Source organism: Varroa jacobsoni, unplaced genomic scaffold (assembly GCF_002532875.2).
Source record: "Varroa jacobsoni isolate VJ856 unplaced genomic scaffold, vjacob_1.0 scaffold_759, whole genome shotgun sequence".
In the NCBI taxonomy this organism is placed as follows: domain Eukaryota; kingdom Metazoa; phylum Arthropoda; class Arachnida; order Mesostigmata; family Varroidae; genus Varroa; species Varroa jacobsoni.
The window spans coordinates 343,364-358,094 of record NW_019213661.1 but is presented as its reverse complement, the minus strand read 5'-3'; the positions used below and the strand labels follow the sequence as shown (position 1 = coordinate 358,094).

General features: G+C 38.0%; 1 protein-coding gene across 5 annotated transcripts in view; it reads left to right on the top strand.

Moving 5' to 3' along the window:
* Positions 1 to 13,600, top strand: part of LOC111263358 (uncharacterized) — a 49,364-nt gene extending 35,764 nt beyond the window's left edge. For 2 of the 5 annotated variants that reach the window (XM_086969565.1, XM_022838363.2), the window contains 3 exons: positions 9,398 to 9,978; positions 10,379 to 10,613; positions 10,750 to 13,600. In XM_086969565.1, the coding sequence (XP_086825691.1) occupies positions 9,398 to 9,978; positions 10,379 to 10,613; positions 10,750 to 11,076 (1,143 nt within the window). In that variant the 3' untranslated portion in view covers positions 11,077 to 13,600. The remainder of the gene's footprint in view (positions 1 to 9,397; positions 9,979 to 10,378; positions 10,614 to 10,749) is intronic. The other 3 variants (XM_022838361.2, XM_022838362.2, XM_022838360.2) reach the window with 3 other exon arrangements.
* Positions 13,601 to 14,731: the final 1,131 nt, after the last annotated feature.

Here is a 14,731-nt window from a genome sequence, read left to right as displayed (position 1 = left end):
TAACATGTCATTTCCAAAACAATGAGTAAATCTGAACGATTGAGTTTTGCAGTAGAGTGCGATACAGGGAACCTCGTTGGCTAGCTTTTGCTCTACCATACCAGCCTTATGTCATGCAACCTGTCCAAAAATAAAGAAAGAAAAAATTATATTCCCCCTTATGGTCTCTGTTAGATTATCTTCGACCGGTAAAGTTTTTTGGTTAGCCAATATGATCCTCTGGCCCTTTGCCCTAGTCCGAGTCGTAGCCAGACAGTAGCAGCGTGTGCGATAAATACTCCGTTAAAGTGAAACACTGCTAAAGTGAAGTAAATGGCATACCGCACTGTCAAACAAAGCAAGAACGATGGAGAGAAAGGAGCGAAAACGACAAATGATAGATAGATGGACAAGCGGTAGACATAGCGTCAATTGTTTGGCCCGCGAATAATGGTCTTAACATCAGGGTGAGTGGACGATTGGATGAACAGGCGAGCGACCAAGTGATGCATGCACGAGGTGACTATGTTCATGTCTATCTGCATGCCTGCCTACGAGTGTGCATGTCTGCGTTTGCTTAACAGCGTAGCTTGTAAAGCTATCACGCAAGAACTCGATCTGCGATCGCCTCCTACTTTCTTACAGAGTTAGTTGACTGACTGTATTATGCAGAGGCAGTTGCTAATCGGTTCAAGTGTGCTAGGTGCCCCATTATATGCCATATGTAGTAAACAGCAGCCGATGTGACAGTGCTACTATAGGTTAACGAAAATTATGCATCGGCCGATTTTTATGGCAAAAATTTGCAGCAGCATAAACATACGGACACATCTGTCAACCAAATGCAGCTGATCGCAGTCGTACTTTACTGTTAAATACATTTCAGTAGTGTTCGACCTATTACCTCAGTTCACGTGGCTTGCCGGCAAATTATTTAATTGTTTTGTTGACACGGAAAACAAGGCCCTTCTTACTTAATGTTATAACCTTTTGTACAAATCAGTAATCTGAATCCATCCTTATGTTTGTTAAATATTTTAAAAATAGAAAATTAAAAAAAAAACAGGATCTTAATATACTTCTAAAAAAAGAAGACGAGAAGCTGGAACTCAGTAATCAAAGTTTCGACATCTGATTCCGAATGTGCTTTAAGGATTTGCTTGTGAATAACTATACAGTATCCTTCAACTGATACATCGAAACCGTTACAATCCACTACAGATAATGCGTGTCGGAATTAGGAATAACGGAAAGTGTGCAATTTAGCATAATAGATTTAGCTGATTTTGGATAGAAGGTGCTTGGTACATCTTATTCTGGCTCAAATTCGCAGGGCGATAAACGCTTTGCTGCTATTGATTGATAAGCTTATGTATGGCCTTACTTACATAACGTTTTACACTGAATTACCCTTGTCAGTTGTAAGACGACTGCTTGAAGGTTCTGTGCAGTGCCAGCGTAACAGAGCTTCATGCCGTAGGTTTTGCATGTTCTAATTTGGTGATTCCAATAAGGTAACCCATGGAAGCTGATGTTGTGCGTACTCTGAGAGTTTCTCTTATATATTAGTTACTTCGAACATCTTGCAGCACCTAATATAAGCTGTGGTAGTTCATTTGTCTAAGTAAATAAGCTAATGGCACATCTTTGAGTACTTTGATCGTGGAAGCAGCTGTAGCAGCCATGCTTCGTAAACACCTTCAACACTTTTTTGACAGATTTTCGAGAAAGACATCAACTCGTGGAGCTTATTTTCTTGATGCAAAGCGCGATCTTCCATAGAGGTTAGCTTGTGTACTAAAACAAAGGTAAACGTATATATACACATCATATATTGGACTACGAACGAAAAGAAAATGTGATGAAAAGTGCAAAAGTGAAGAAAATATTTTTTAATAACGCAAAATGGGTATATATCTGTTCCTCGGAGATCTGAGCTTCTGCTTACAGTTTCTGCTACAAATCAGTTGGCGACATTATCATACGTTGAGCTATCCATTTTATTCACGTGCTTACTCCGTATAAGGGTGATCGAAGTGAAACTAATCTTGATTGGACGCCGTTAGACGCTCATTGTTAGGGTTGTTGGTATTGCTGCAGCTTCACTAGTCACATCCCTGCATTCTTGGACCTAAAGGTCATCTTCTCCTGCTATACATTCAAACCTAAGATTGTTGAAAGTCATTGGTGCCTCTTTTGGCCTCTGTCAGAACAACTATGCATATTCGATGAGTCCTCATTATCGCACTAGTTCCTGCCAACGTCGCTGTTTTTTTCATCTGGCCATAGGAATTGTTAGATTGCTTCTGTGGCCACACCTTGAGAATAAGAGTATCTGGTAGATAAGAAATACGCATGCATTTTTTGTGTGCTTGATGTATATATTACGTAAGATACGTACATATCGTCCAACATTTATTATAATACAAGACAATGGGCCTAGGATCACATGAAGCGAGCAGATGTCCTCAAGAGATATTCTGGTTAAGATCTGGGTTAAATCTTTACGCCTTTATGAAGGAAAAGCAGATATACTTCGTCAATCTCGTTTTTGGGTAACGCCAGTTGAGCGTCGACTAAATAAAGTCTAACTCTACGTCATACTTGTATATCCATCGTGACCATATGGTATATAAGTAAGCCTCACTGCGTAATAACAAAAAGAACCTGCTGTTTAGCCTAAGGACGTTGAAAATGACAAGGGTTGAGTATAGACGATAGATGAGCCTAGCAAGGCTTGAAATGGCTTCATTTTGTAACCTTTAAATAATTATGCAGGCCGTTTCATAGATGGAGACTTTACCCTTTTGCTTGGAAGGAAACAGATCTACGAAATTCAAACAGCACATCCTCCACATCAAACATAAGATATAATGTATCATAAGAAAGAACAGAATTTTTTTCGTTAAATTTGAATGCCATATCAACTGTGACAACGCGTTTCGTGTCAATTGGATAAGTGTTACACTGATGGCCTCGTGTAATCTCAAAAAGACATAAGTTAGCGGTATAGTACGCAGGGATTGGGTTATCACTGATCAGAGCTATGATTTAGTGACCCAGTCTGTCCGGGTTCAGGGTTCAAGCAGGTCGATGAACAGTTCGCCATAGCGAAACAAGCTCACAAAGAACGGAGGCGGCACTAACTGGCGCTAGATGCAAATCAGAGGCCAAATGTGAACTGCTGAGCGGTGGATCCTGTAGCTCACGTTTATTTATTAGCCACGGATTTAGTTGTATTTGTGGCCCCTTTGAACAAGATATTGAACATGGTGTTGCGTTAATCTGCTATTTACCTAACAGCATAATAGAGGTAACATCGTAGGTTTGAATGGCACTCTACGTTGCTCAACCTTAATAAGTTGTATATCATCCTTATTTAAAACTCACTATATCACAGATGGTGTTCCGTACCCCAAATATACTGTATATAACAACATTGAGGAACTAAATGTGATCAAGGTAAGATAGTTGATAAAGTAGAAGTATGCGCATCGACGTAGTTCAGTGCATTGTGTTGTTGTAATAATTTTTATTTACTGGAGACAAATTCTAGTTAAACTACTCTATGCGCTCCTTCCAGACTAGCTAACTTCCTCTTAGTTTCGGATATTAAATCATCCAGCAGGCGCTCACCTCCTACTGAGTCTTTCTTCCTGAACAATGGCATCAGCGGCCCCTTACCTATCGCTAATGCTATATTCTAACACATTCTAGTTTAGAGTTTTACACGATCGTTGTCTAGCTAACTAAAAGCTTCTATTTTGTATTCTTGTGATGAATCTTTGTAAGATCTCAGCTTAGTCCTCGCCAAATAATTGATTAGATTGTTCTTCAGTCAAAGAGAAAACGTTGCAGGAGGGAGTAAGTTAGCTTGAAATATCTTTGGAGCTGCAGTATAATATATAATATGCAGGTTATCAGTATACACCTAGCGTTTCGATCAAAATACATATATACCGTAGTAGTAGAACGAAAAGTGAGGTGTGTCTGAAACATGTATACGATTGTATTAATGATCCCGTTGTGTGGTATATGTTGTGATTACTATTGTAACTTAACAATAAACGCAACGTCCACTCAAGACACTGCACAACTTCTTCCTTACAAACTGATTTCATGGGCCTATACTGCAATTTTTTTATAATCAGCTTGTCTTATGTAGTGCGATAATAAAGTTGACTCTGAATTGAATTATACTATGGTGTTGCCTAATTTTACAGATGCTACAAAGCCTAGAATTTAAATGGTAAATCCTGTGTAAATTTGCTGCGCTACTTCCATTGGGCGACGTAATGTAATCGAACGCAAAAAAATATACCCGGTATATAATCTACCAAAATCGGAAGCCAGCTGTCGTTACTTCTGTTAGACCATATCTTACGCAATATTAGCCACGCGATCTAGACGAGTCTAGACGGTCTTCTCACGCAACTTGAGTTATTTATAAGATCCATGAGGGTCCTTTCACCATGAGGTTTGTTTCTCCGAAGCAATTAACTTGTCTTCGCTTGAATCGACGAATTTCTTCCACTGTCCGCAGAACATCTTGTCGCTTTCTAAGTCGCTACTGTAGGTAATTTTTGAGAGATAATAGCTCAAATTGATGAAAACGACATTTTATTCAAATTGATGCAAACATGATAGATGCGTCGAATCCTCATGTCAAAGGTATCGCAAGGTCGTAGCTGATTTATGACTTCGTCTCAAAGTGTTGCATATCTAAAAAGGCAGCATTAACTTAAGCAGCGTCCCTCGCCTAAACAATGCCTATAATATGTCGAGTATTACCGGGTTAATTACCCTTTTATTATTGCTCCGAGTTGAGGACACACGTGATAAATCATACTTGAAGAAATACGATCAAATTAAAAACTCTTCACGACCTTCATACAAACTCGGGTTCACTCCGATAAAGGTTTTTCCGTCCTTACATAAAGCGGTCTTTATTTACTTATATCAGTTTGCGTTTTATTATATATGAATTAAACAAACTGATTAAAAACCACTGGAGAAATGATCAGGATGTGTCCTGGAAGCGATTTACATAATAATAATGGTACTACTAAAACTTTTTTGCTATAAAGGCGCACCCTAGAATTCGCTTGAAGCTCTTCACAGCTTTTTTGACCTTGATTCATAAACTACAGTTTCCAAAAGCATAGATAATTTGTTTTTCATTCTACCTCTTTATTGAATGTTTCGAATGCTATTACAACCCTCAAACATTTGCCTCAATAAATACGTAGACGCACATCAGGCGAGTGTATTTTGTTGAAAACACCTGTTTGCCATGAGCTTGAAACTGGCTCACAGTAAAGCAGTAGGGACTGCCCTGACTCAGCTATTCAAAAACGTGGAGAGCAGCGGAGATTAAAATTATCCTTCTGTGAGATTAGCAGGACCAAATATTTGCGACATATACAAACAGACTCATAGGAACGGCTAAGGTATCGCAATAAGGTCGGCAGCGAAAGAGCTGACTCGCACAAACATGTGAACATGTCCACATATAAAGGTATTACTTGGACCAACTTGTGAAGCACTGTATTGCAGGAGGTATGAACATTTTGAGAAATTCAACATTAATCATTTTCCAACTTCACTCGTCTACAATCGAATCTGACGATCCAGTAGGTAGGGATAATTCAATATTAAAATCAATAATAGTGTGTCAAGCTTATAAATGCCACAGCCGTGTGACTGCAGGCAGAGCATTATCAACGCAAAGCATTCTAATATATTTCGAGTTTTACCATCGCAGTTATCGTTTTTTCGTACCAGTGGCCTCTAACTGCAATGTTCTATGGCCAAACACATACCACTTCCGACTAGAGAACTAAGCAGGCTTCAGACATGTTACGAGCAATTCGTTACGAGGATCACACGGTACTATAGGAACTGCCTTCAGAATGCCAAACTGAAGTCCGACGTAAAACGCGAAATGGAACTGGTAAAAGAGGCTGTCTAATAACCTCACATATTGTTTCGAAACTCGCAATATCCTGGGTTCGAATCAAGAGATGTCAACCGAAGTGCCACACTGCCACTTATATTAGTTGGCTGAGAATTTCCGAAATATCACAGTCCTGTGAAATGATTTGACACTGCCAGAAGTTGCTAACGGCATCCTCGGGCTCCCAAACCAAAAAGCGTGCAGGTCCGACTGAATATTTGAAACGAGCATGTCAGGAGAGTCGTGGCCTTCACATTCTGCTGCACAAATCGATTCAATGCATGCGTGGAGGCAGTAGAAATCCTAGGAAGTTGCAAAGAAAGCAGGTCCGAAATACAAGTTATTCGAAGTCTTAAAAAGGAATTGCAAAAAAAAAACTGTATATAGGCTCCTTTAAAGCATATTAGTAGTACACCCAACCTCCTTCCTGGATTATCTTAATAGGCTGCTAAACACATATGTGATTTGCACCTATAGATCAACGGGACATTGTGATAATGGAGGATGGAATCATCAAAAAGACAAAATAGAGCACACAATTAGATTTGCCTAAGGGGAGAACCTAATTTTCCCTGTTTGTCTTCCTTTTGGCTAGTTAACTACTCCCGTCTATCGTGTATGAACTTTGACCGTAATGCTGGTATGCCGACAGTATTGTAATGAAGAGTATGTTTCATCTGTGGTATGTGCTAGTAACAACTAAGTCGCAAACGTTGGATCCCAGATTAATAAGGGCAGGTTAAAGGGCGGGAAGATTTTGTGGGAGTGACTCGTTTCGTTTTTCAAATTTCAAAAAAGTTAACTCCTTTAGGAATATCGGATTAACCAAAACAACGACATGCAACTCTTGCGTTATGCAACGATTACTGCAGCTACGATTCAACAACCACAGAAACTGTTACTCGTCCACACGGGGCTTAATTTTTCGCTTTAAAAATTGCGCTAACAGCCATTTATGAAATTCAGATCATCTAGGTAAGCCCGAAATCTAACGAGCTTTGGTAAAATCAAACCAGCATTCCTAAAATGATGCACGATAACACAGAACAAGCTAGCATACCTGCAGTTCGACTCATCATCGTTTCATAGTTTCTAAGCCTATGAATATTATAGTTTAGAGGTCATACAAATGAAAGATCATTATTGATCCCGTAACATATATATAGCCTTTTGTATTTTTATAAAAGTCCCTTAAAGATGAATAAACGTTATTTTATTAACCTTCCTTAAATCTTATCGCACATTCAGTGGCAGCCAAAGAGCAATTACTAATTATGTCAAGCAGCGAAATCAGATCAACGAACCAGTTCATAGACCCAAACACATAGCCTCGCGTGTTTTACGTTTTTTACTAATTTAAAAATTGGAGTTAATTTTGGATTTATCTTGGAATATGTATATTTTGACAAATGTCGCATTATTTTCTATAAAACTCTGTATAACTATATGGAAACCATGAGAAGAGTATGAGTAAATAAAAGTTTTAAATGTGGCCATATTACACAAAGACGAGCAAGTTTAGCAGTGTTAATGCTCAGAACGCCTAAACGGACCTTTGTTGTTGTAACTTCGTCCATGTCGGGGTTACTGCACCAAACTGAATGCTTATATGCGAGTGAATGCTTGGGCTAGCCTTTAGTTATGTTCGACTTTCTAATCATTTGATGAAAATTGAAACTTCAACCTTCTCGTTTGAGTATTTGAATGTAACTCAAGCTGACTCACTCGTTTTGCTTATAATAGGGTATTTAACCCTAAAGTTACTCTTCCTTTTTTATTGCCGTTATAAGTATTTTTGTCTTCTACTACTGCCTTTGAGAAAGCGGTATCTTTTTAGTTAGTAGGAAGCAACCCTCGTCGTTGCTTCTCAATACAGTCGGCCCTAGCGATACATGCACGCCTAAAGGCTGGTTATCCTTCCTGCCCGACATATTAATAAACAACGGACATTGATCATTTCGGAATATGAGTAGAAGCATCATAATTAGAATAGGAACGTTTTGATTATTTTAGTTGACTGCCTTTGCTTTCATTAGCTTTGCAGCTGTTGTAACATCTAACTGCCACTTGAATGTATTTAACATTAGAGTACCATAAACACTGGTGCTGGAACTAAACGCTATACGCACGTCTTAAACTTATTCGTAAGTTGAATGTCCTTGTGTGTCTAATCAGACGTTTCATTAGTGAATTTGTCACTGTACATTTAGGCATTTCAGCTGTATGGTAAGATAATGCAGGCGTAAAGTCACCTGTTTGGTATAACGGATTACCGCGAAAGTGCCCGCGTCGCTGAAGAACCATGCCTTCACAATCATAAAACCTTTTTCTTCAGTTTTTTTTTTTGGCATTGCTGTAGTACGAGTCTACTATAATATCGCTTACTTTAAACTTGCTAGCACTTGAAACTAATCATCATTTTATACTTGTTTCTATTTATGGCGAAATTTTTGATTGACTATCTAAGTCAGATTCATCCGCGTTATTACAAGGACAGGTGTCATTGCACCGCTGCTAGCATTGTCTCTGGATACCTTTTTTTTTTCTATTAGTCTGTTTAATCCGAATCACAAACTATATAGTCAGAAAAACCCATCATACCATACAATAACTAAGGTATGATCACCTATTATTGTGGTTAGAACTAATCTTTAATAGATTTGTGCTTTCTTCTTGAGAAAAATAAACTTACATTGAGTGATATCGCTCTAATTTGGTGTTGTTGTGCCTAGCAACGTTCAAATCGGCTGTGTATATTTTACTTTAGCCTCTAGATTCAGAGTTCGTTTCCTTGTTCGCCCTGATCAAACGCATCTGTTCGGCGGGTGAAATCAAAGAAATGGGAATCCACGCACAGGTGGCTTACCTCCCAGGAGTGTGTACCTTTCATCCCCCAATTGGTTCTGGGAAATGGACGAATACAAACCTGTTCAATGTGGGCTAGCCTACCGACCAAAGATCCAATTTCACGTGTGGTCTACCTTATACGATTTATGTGCAAAGGGCATTCTTAATATCAGAAAGTGGGTGAATGCCTGCCTGAGTGTCTTTCAATTAAAAATAAACAGTAGTATCGAACCTATTATAACCCTAATAAATATTCTATATATAAATGTATTCGAAACTGTATAAGCTAAACAAGCAACGAATGTATATAAATTAATACATGCTGTATTATATAGCGGGTTTCGCAGCATACTGATGACATGCTGGTTCAGTTTTAATTCATGTCACGTGATGTGTGATGTTTACCAAAATTAGCTGCGCGATCACTTTTACGCTTGCCACCCATGAAGAGATTTACTCTATATAATCTGCTCATAGTATCAAAAAATGCAATGCAATATAGATAATCAATGCGACAATTTCTACTTTGCTACTATACGTAACGCTCTGGTGTTTTGTACTGAAAACTTACTGTTTGGTAAGTAGTTAATGAGTTTATCTTTGTTTCGTGTACAGCAGCACGCGCCTGCAGTTCTGTCGAATGGATCCGCGGCTACGTGGACGTCAGAGGTGGACTACGAATATTATGTGAAGGTGTCTCGAGTCGAGAGACTTTCAATGCTTCCACCACCATCTGCTGGTCCCCCAGCTCCATCGGCACCGGCTCTACCTTTGCCATCTCAACTGCCATTAGGCACGCAGTGCTCGTGCCCACCGTTTGAGTGCGTATGTCCCCCTGGAATCAAGCGGCGCTATCCTGGGCAAAATCCATTCGCCCGGCCAACTACACACTCCGGTCATCCTGCCCTTCCCACGGCCGCCAGGCCAACAGCACCAACCGGAAGCCCTTACACCGATTACACCGGAGTCCCTCTGCACCACCATCATCACCATTCATCAATCGATTTATACCAACCATCTTTAATGGCAGGCGAGAAAGCCGTTCAGGAATGGACAGCTTCAGGTTCCACCGGCGGAGAATCTAATGATCGATCTAGCGAAGATAGTGATAAGCACCCTCAGCATTTCCAATCCTATCAACATCAGCTGACCTCTGGAGCGGCACAGAGGCAAGAGGCATTTAAGCTTACATATCGGTGGGTATACTAATACCCGGATAGGTCATAACCTAGAACTACTGGTAGTGTAGCATCTCGTATAATTTGAAATACTGCTGTTTTTCAAAGATCCATATACATTTTCTTTTCTTAAACAAATTTTATAGTATATATATAGTATATAGTATAGTTTACAAAGTAGTTAATACACGGTTTTTAGATACCTGCAGAACTTCGGATAATATTGTTCTTTGCTTACCAAGTAGTCAACAAGCATTATCACAGACTACAATGTAAACTGATATACTACTTCCTTAATGCACAAATCAAGTATTGAACGATCAATCGCTCAAAACACTATTTTGTCAATATAGTTTGTCATCATGTTGTCATCGACATGTTGATGGAATATTTGTTCAAACCTTGTTATGAATTCCAGGACAAGCCATTCCTTGCCAGTTCAGCATGGAGATCTCCGTCAATCCGTTCCTACGCTTCATTCCGCCTACCCTGGCTGTTCATCATACCCTGTAAATTCGTCTCAGGTTTCCATAAAGCACACTGACTCTGGTCTTATCAATCCCCAACCTAGTGACTGTTTCATTACTTCGCTCGATAATCATAACAATGAGCACAGTCAAAGGTTCTTCTCTGCCGTTGACAACGCTGTTCAGGTATGTATATAGAAACTCATTAGAAGAATTAGAACAAGTAATTACAGTAGATGACTTCATGCAAGGTATTACAAAAAAAGGGACAAAACTTTGTATCTGTTGTGCTATATGCTTGCCATTCTGTCTTATGTCATAGGATGACCCAAACTCGCAGACATCTTCACAGTTTATGAATCAATCATGGCCGTCAGATTATCGGCTGAATTCTGGCGAATATCACCACTCATATTATCATCAGGAACGAACAGGAGGATACCATCCGAGCTATGATATGACCCATCACCATCATCACCATCATTCGCATCACCCTGCCAGGGTTCATCCTACGACTGGAAACTCTCAAACTCACCACTTACAGGCAACTGTGGGTACCGGCAGCGGAGGAGGACACTTGCAACCACCTGTTCCACAAGGGCTTATGGCACCGCCCCTTAGCGAAGTTCCTACGCTTGCCATGCTCTAGAAGGAGCGTACCGGGCGTTCCAAAAATGAATCCGATCTGCGCTCCAATATTTTGAACAATCTGACAAGTGTTTCGAGAGTCGAAGCACGATTTCTATTGAAAGTGGTTCAAACATCCCATTCCGTCCTATAGCATGTTCGGATCATGTATTTCGTAACCGCTGATTATTAGTTTAAATTTCGATTTCGCAAATAGAGGGACTGATGGCGTAACTCGAAGATGACCCCGATGTTTGACCTGGTTGGCTGGTGGTTCAACTAAGATACAATTGGATAGTTGAGATCGTCAATCTTAGACCACCCAGTACGTTATCATAAGGAGCGTGTATTAATAATGTATAGCTTGCAGTCTGCATGATAGTCCTACGCCACAATAAAAATAAGTTACTACCCTTATAAGTACCCAATAGTGAATAAATAAATCTGAATGCCTAATACAAACAAACTAACGGTCTAATCTTTGATGATACAATATAAAGTAGTTCCGGTTGGCATGCGCATTTTGAACGGACAACCTTAACGTGATTAACATTAAATCTTAAAAACTGATCGTTATATATAAACAAGGAATTTCTGAAATCTGCTTTTGGACTCATAGATCTTTACTTAAATAACTCTAGCCGTTTATCATGGATAAATTTAGGTATTTGCAAATATCCAAAGATTATCGTCATTTATCTGCACTTGAATATTTGTCATATGTTATTAGCATGTACGCTTCTAGTATTTTCTAAGATTAGCCGTAACGGTACTTACCGTGAAATCTAGCACGCGCAAACAGAATATGTCTCTATCCGATAGAAAACTCCAAAACTAATGTAATTGATTGAAATTAATATCAATCCGTAGGTAAATTGGACTTACGTAAGAGCAACCTCTAACAAATGAGGTAAAATTTATGTGAGTGTACATTTTCATTGCGCATTAGAATAGAAAAGCGTAATGGGCTTGTGTGGCATTGGGCGCCTAGGTTGTAGTAGGAAATAGTAATTTTGGTGAAATAATTTTTTCAATCTAGTCGTGTTTGGGATCGCTCTAATTCTCTTTGACATTGATACCTTCGCGTTACTTAACGGGAGTTACTACCTCATCAAAGTTTTTAATAGACATTGGAGTGCGGGAAGTAAAGTTTATGCCCCAGCGTGTCTTTGTGAAGTCCTGCTGTGAGGTAAATTACCATTTCTATGTTCATCTTCTCATCCGCATCAATGAATTTGATTTTACCTTAACGAACAGTCGAGTGGGCGAAGGGATCTAGAAAAAAAAAAAAATAAAAAAACGAAAAACAGAACCGAACCACAATTTTGAATCAGACGAAACAAGCGCGTTACAATTTACACTGTTTTGATTAAACTATTTAGTTCTAAATATTCACTAAGAATTGACGCTACTTTGCAGACAAGTTAGTAAGTAAACAGATTGCATCGATGACTTGTATAACTCGCACTATCTTGAAATTTACAATAAACAAAGATAATTTCTATAATTATTTTAATGCTAAACTGAAAGACAATGACAAATTGCCGCCACAGTAATACATCCGCAAAAAGTAACTCCTTAGTACTTCATTTCGTACAGGCTAGCATCAAGTCAACCATATTTTAAAGATATATATATATAATAATAAATAATAAATATATATATAAAAATTAATCCTCATTATTTTAAAACCAAATTTTAATCAGTAAAATCGATGTGTTACTTCAAATGTATTTTTAGAAGAATAAATTTTGCTATCAGCTTTGCTCATTTTGAATATCTGCGAGCCAATTTGAATTAATATATATTTTTTTTAGATGACATGCAGATTTTAACGTAGGCCTGGGTGACAGGCTGTGAATTGGTTACCAAAGACTATAAGTGTAGCATGCAACAATATCTAGATACATACCTTCAGCCAAAATTATTTTTTTGCGTAAAAAATGGGCCTGGAAGCGAATTGCATTATGAAAGCTGTTAACATTATCATTATATAACATAATAGAATTTTATTACCTAGCCTTTATCAAAATCATTGTATAGCTTTTATTGATGCAATTGTAAAGCCATCCACACGTATTCACGTTCTGAAACTACGCGGTTTTGATTAGCAATGATAACTGAACGTAGGTCCTGTGATATCAAATGTCAACACAGAAGTCACTGCAAATTGACCATCCTTATGATACGACGCATATAGATCTCTGTTATGCAGTACAACTAACTGTTCATATACTAGAGTAATCATAAACAAGCTGTGGAATATATTATAGTGAGCGAAAATGAATTTACTGATTCTGCAAACGCGTAATTAAATACAAGTTTTGGGTAGTAGTTAGCACAAATTGCGTCGCAATGCTATATTCACTTATTTTTGCACCTTCATTTTTTTAGCATGTTAATAATAAATAATGTATTTCACTTTAGGCTTTCAGTATTATAAAAAGGTCACTTTGCGTCATATTTATTATTCTATTAAATTACTATGTTTGATCGGGTGTACAACATTTAAGCGCCTTGAAATAAAGACAAATAATGAGAAACTATGTTGAGTAAATTTTTATTTGGCCTAAACATACCAGCAATTTCTTATTAGTCCGTAAGAGTCTACCGCCATTTTTTATTGTTTACAATTAACTTACTATTTACCAACTAAGAGGGTCACAAGCTTAGCCAAATACTTAATTATTCTTCTATCTGAATTTTTAATAGTAGTTTGATGTTGCCTTACATTAACAACAATTCAACTATGAACGCCTGGAAAAGTATTGGTGACAGACAAGCATATGTGTGTATGACAGGTATAAGTATAATGAACGTCCGAACTGATGTATTTAAACCCTACCTTAGTATTTTAAATTAACTTGAAAATTGTTCTTGAAATATCCCAAGAAATATGTGTAGGGTTTTGAAAATGGGATCGGGTGTCTCGAATAGTAAAAGGCCGAATCAAAATAATTGTTTTTGAAATTTCGACACACAATTCTATTATCGTAAGCAATTCCTTGAGTCATTCTAAAAATTATGTAAAAGAAGATATTAGTTTAGTCTTAAAACTTTTCTATGTCAATATAACCTAATTATATAAGCAATGTTCTTCCCAAAATTTGCTAGTTCATTATAAAGAATAATTCCGGTTACAACTATCAAGTAACGCCTAAATCTATTACTACGAAGTGTGAGGGTCCACTTTCTGCGCCCATAAAGCAGCGATATTGCAAAGGTTAGAACAGAAATAATTCGCCAAGTGAATCGTTCATCTAATGCCGAAAAAAAAATTACGAAAGTAGCTGATTCCACACTTGTTTGGAAAGCACAACTGCTAGAGCTCAAATTCATCTATTTGGTTATGCTGTAAAAACTTAAAAGCTTCGCTAGACAATTGTAGAAAATCGCTGTCTTCTGTTATGTTAAGGGCCTTCTGTTAGATAATTTTTTATAGCCATTATGATTAATATTATTAAAAAAGTGATTTTTGTCGTTCTTAATAACCTTATAAGTCGGACAATTAATACATTTGTCGCACAGATATAGGTTTTTTTTTCAATTGATTCATGTGTAAAGCTAAGTTGTGTTCAAAGCCCCGCCATGACTGACATTAGACGTTGCTAGGGTGTCAGTGACAATATATATCTGAAGTTTAGATTTTAGCCAGGCTGGATTCTTGAAGCTCACAT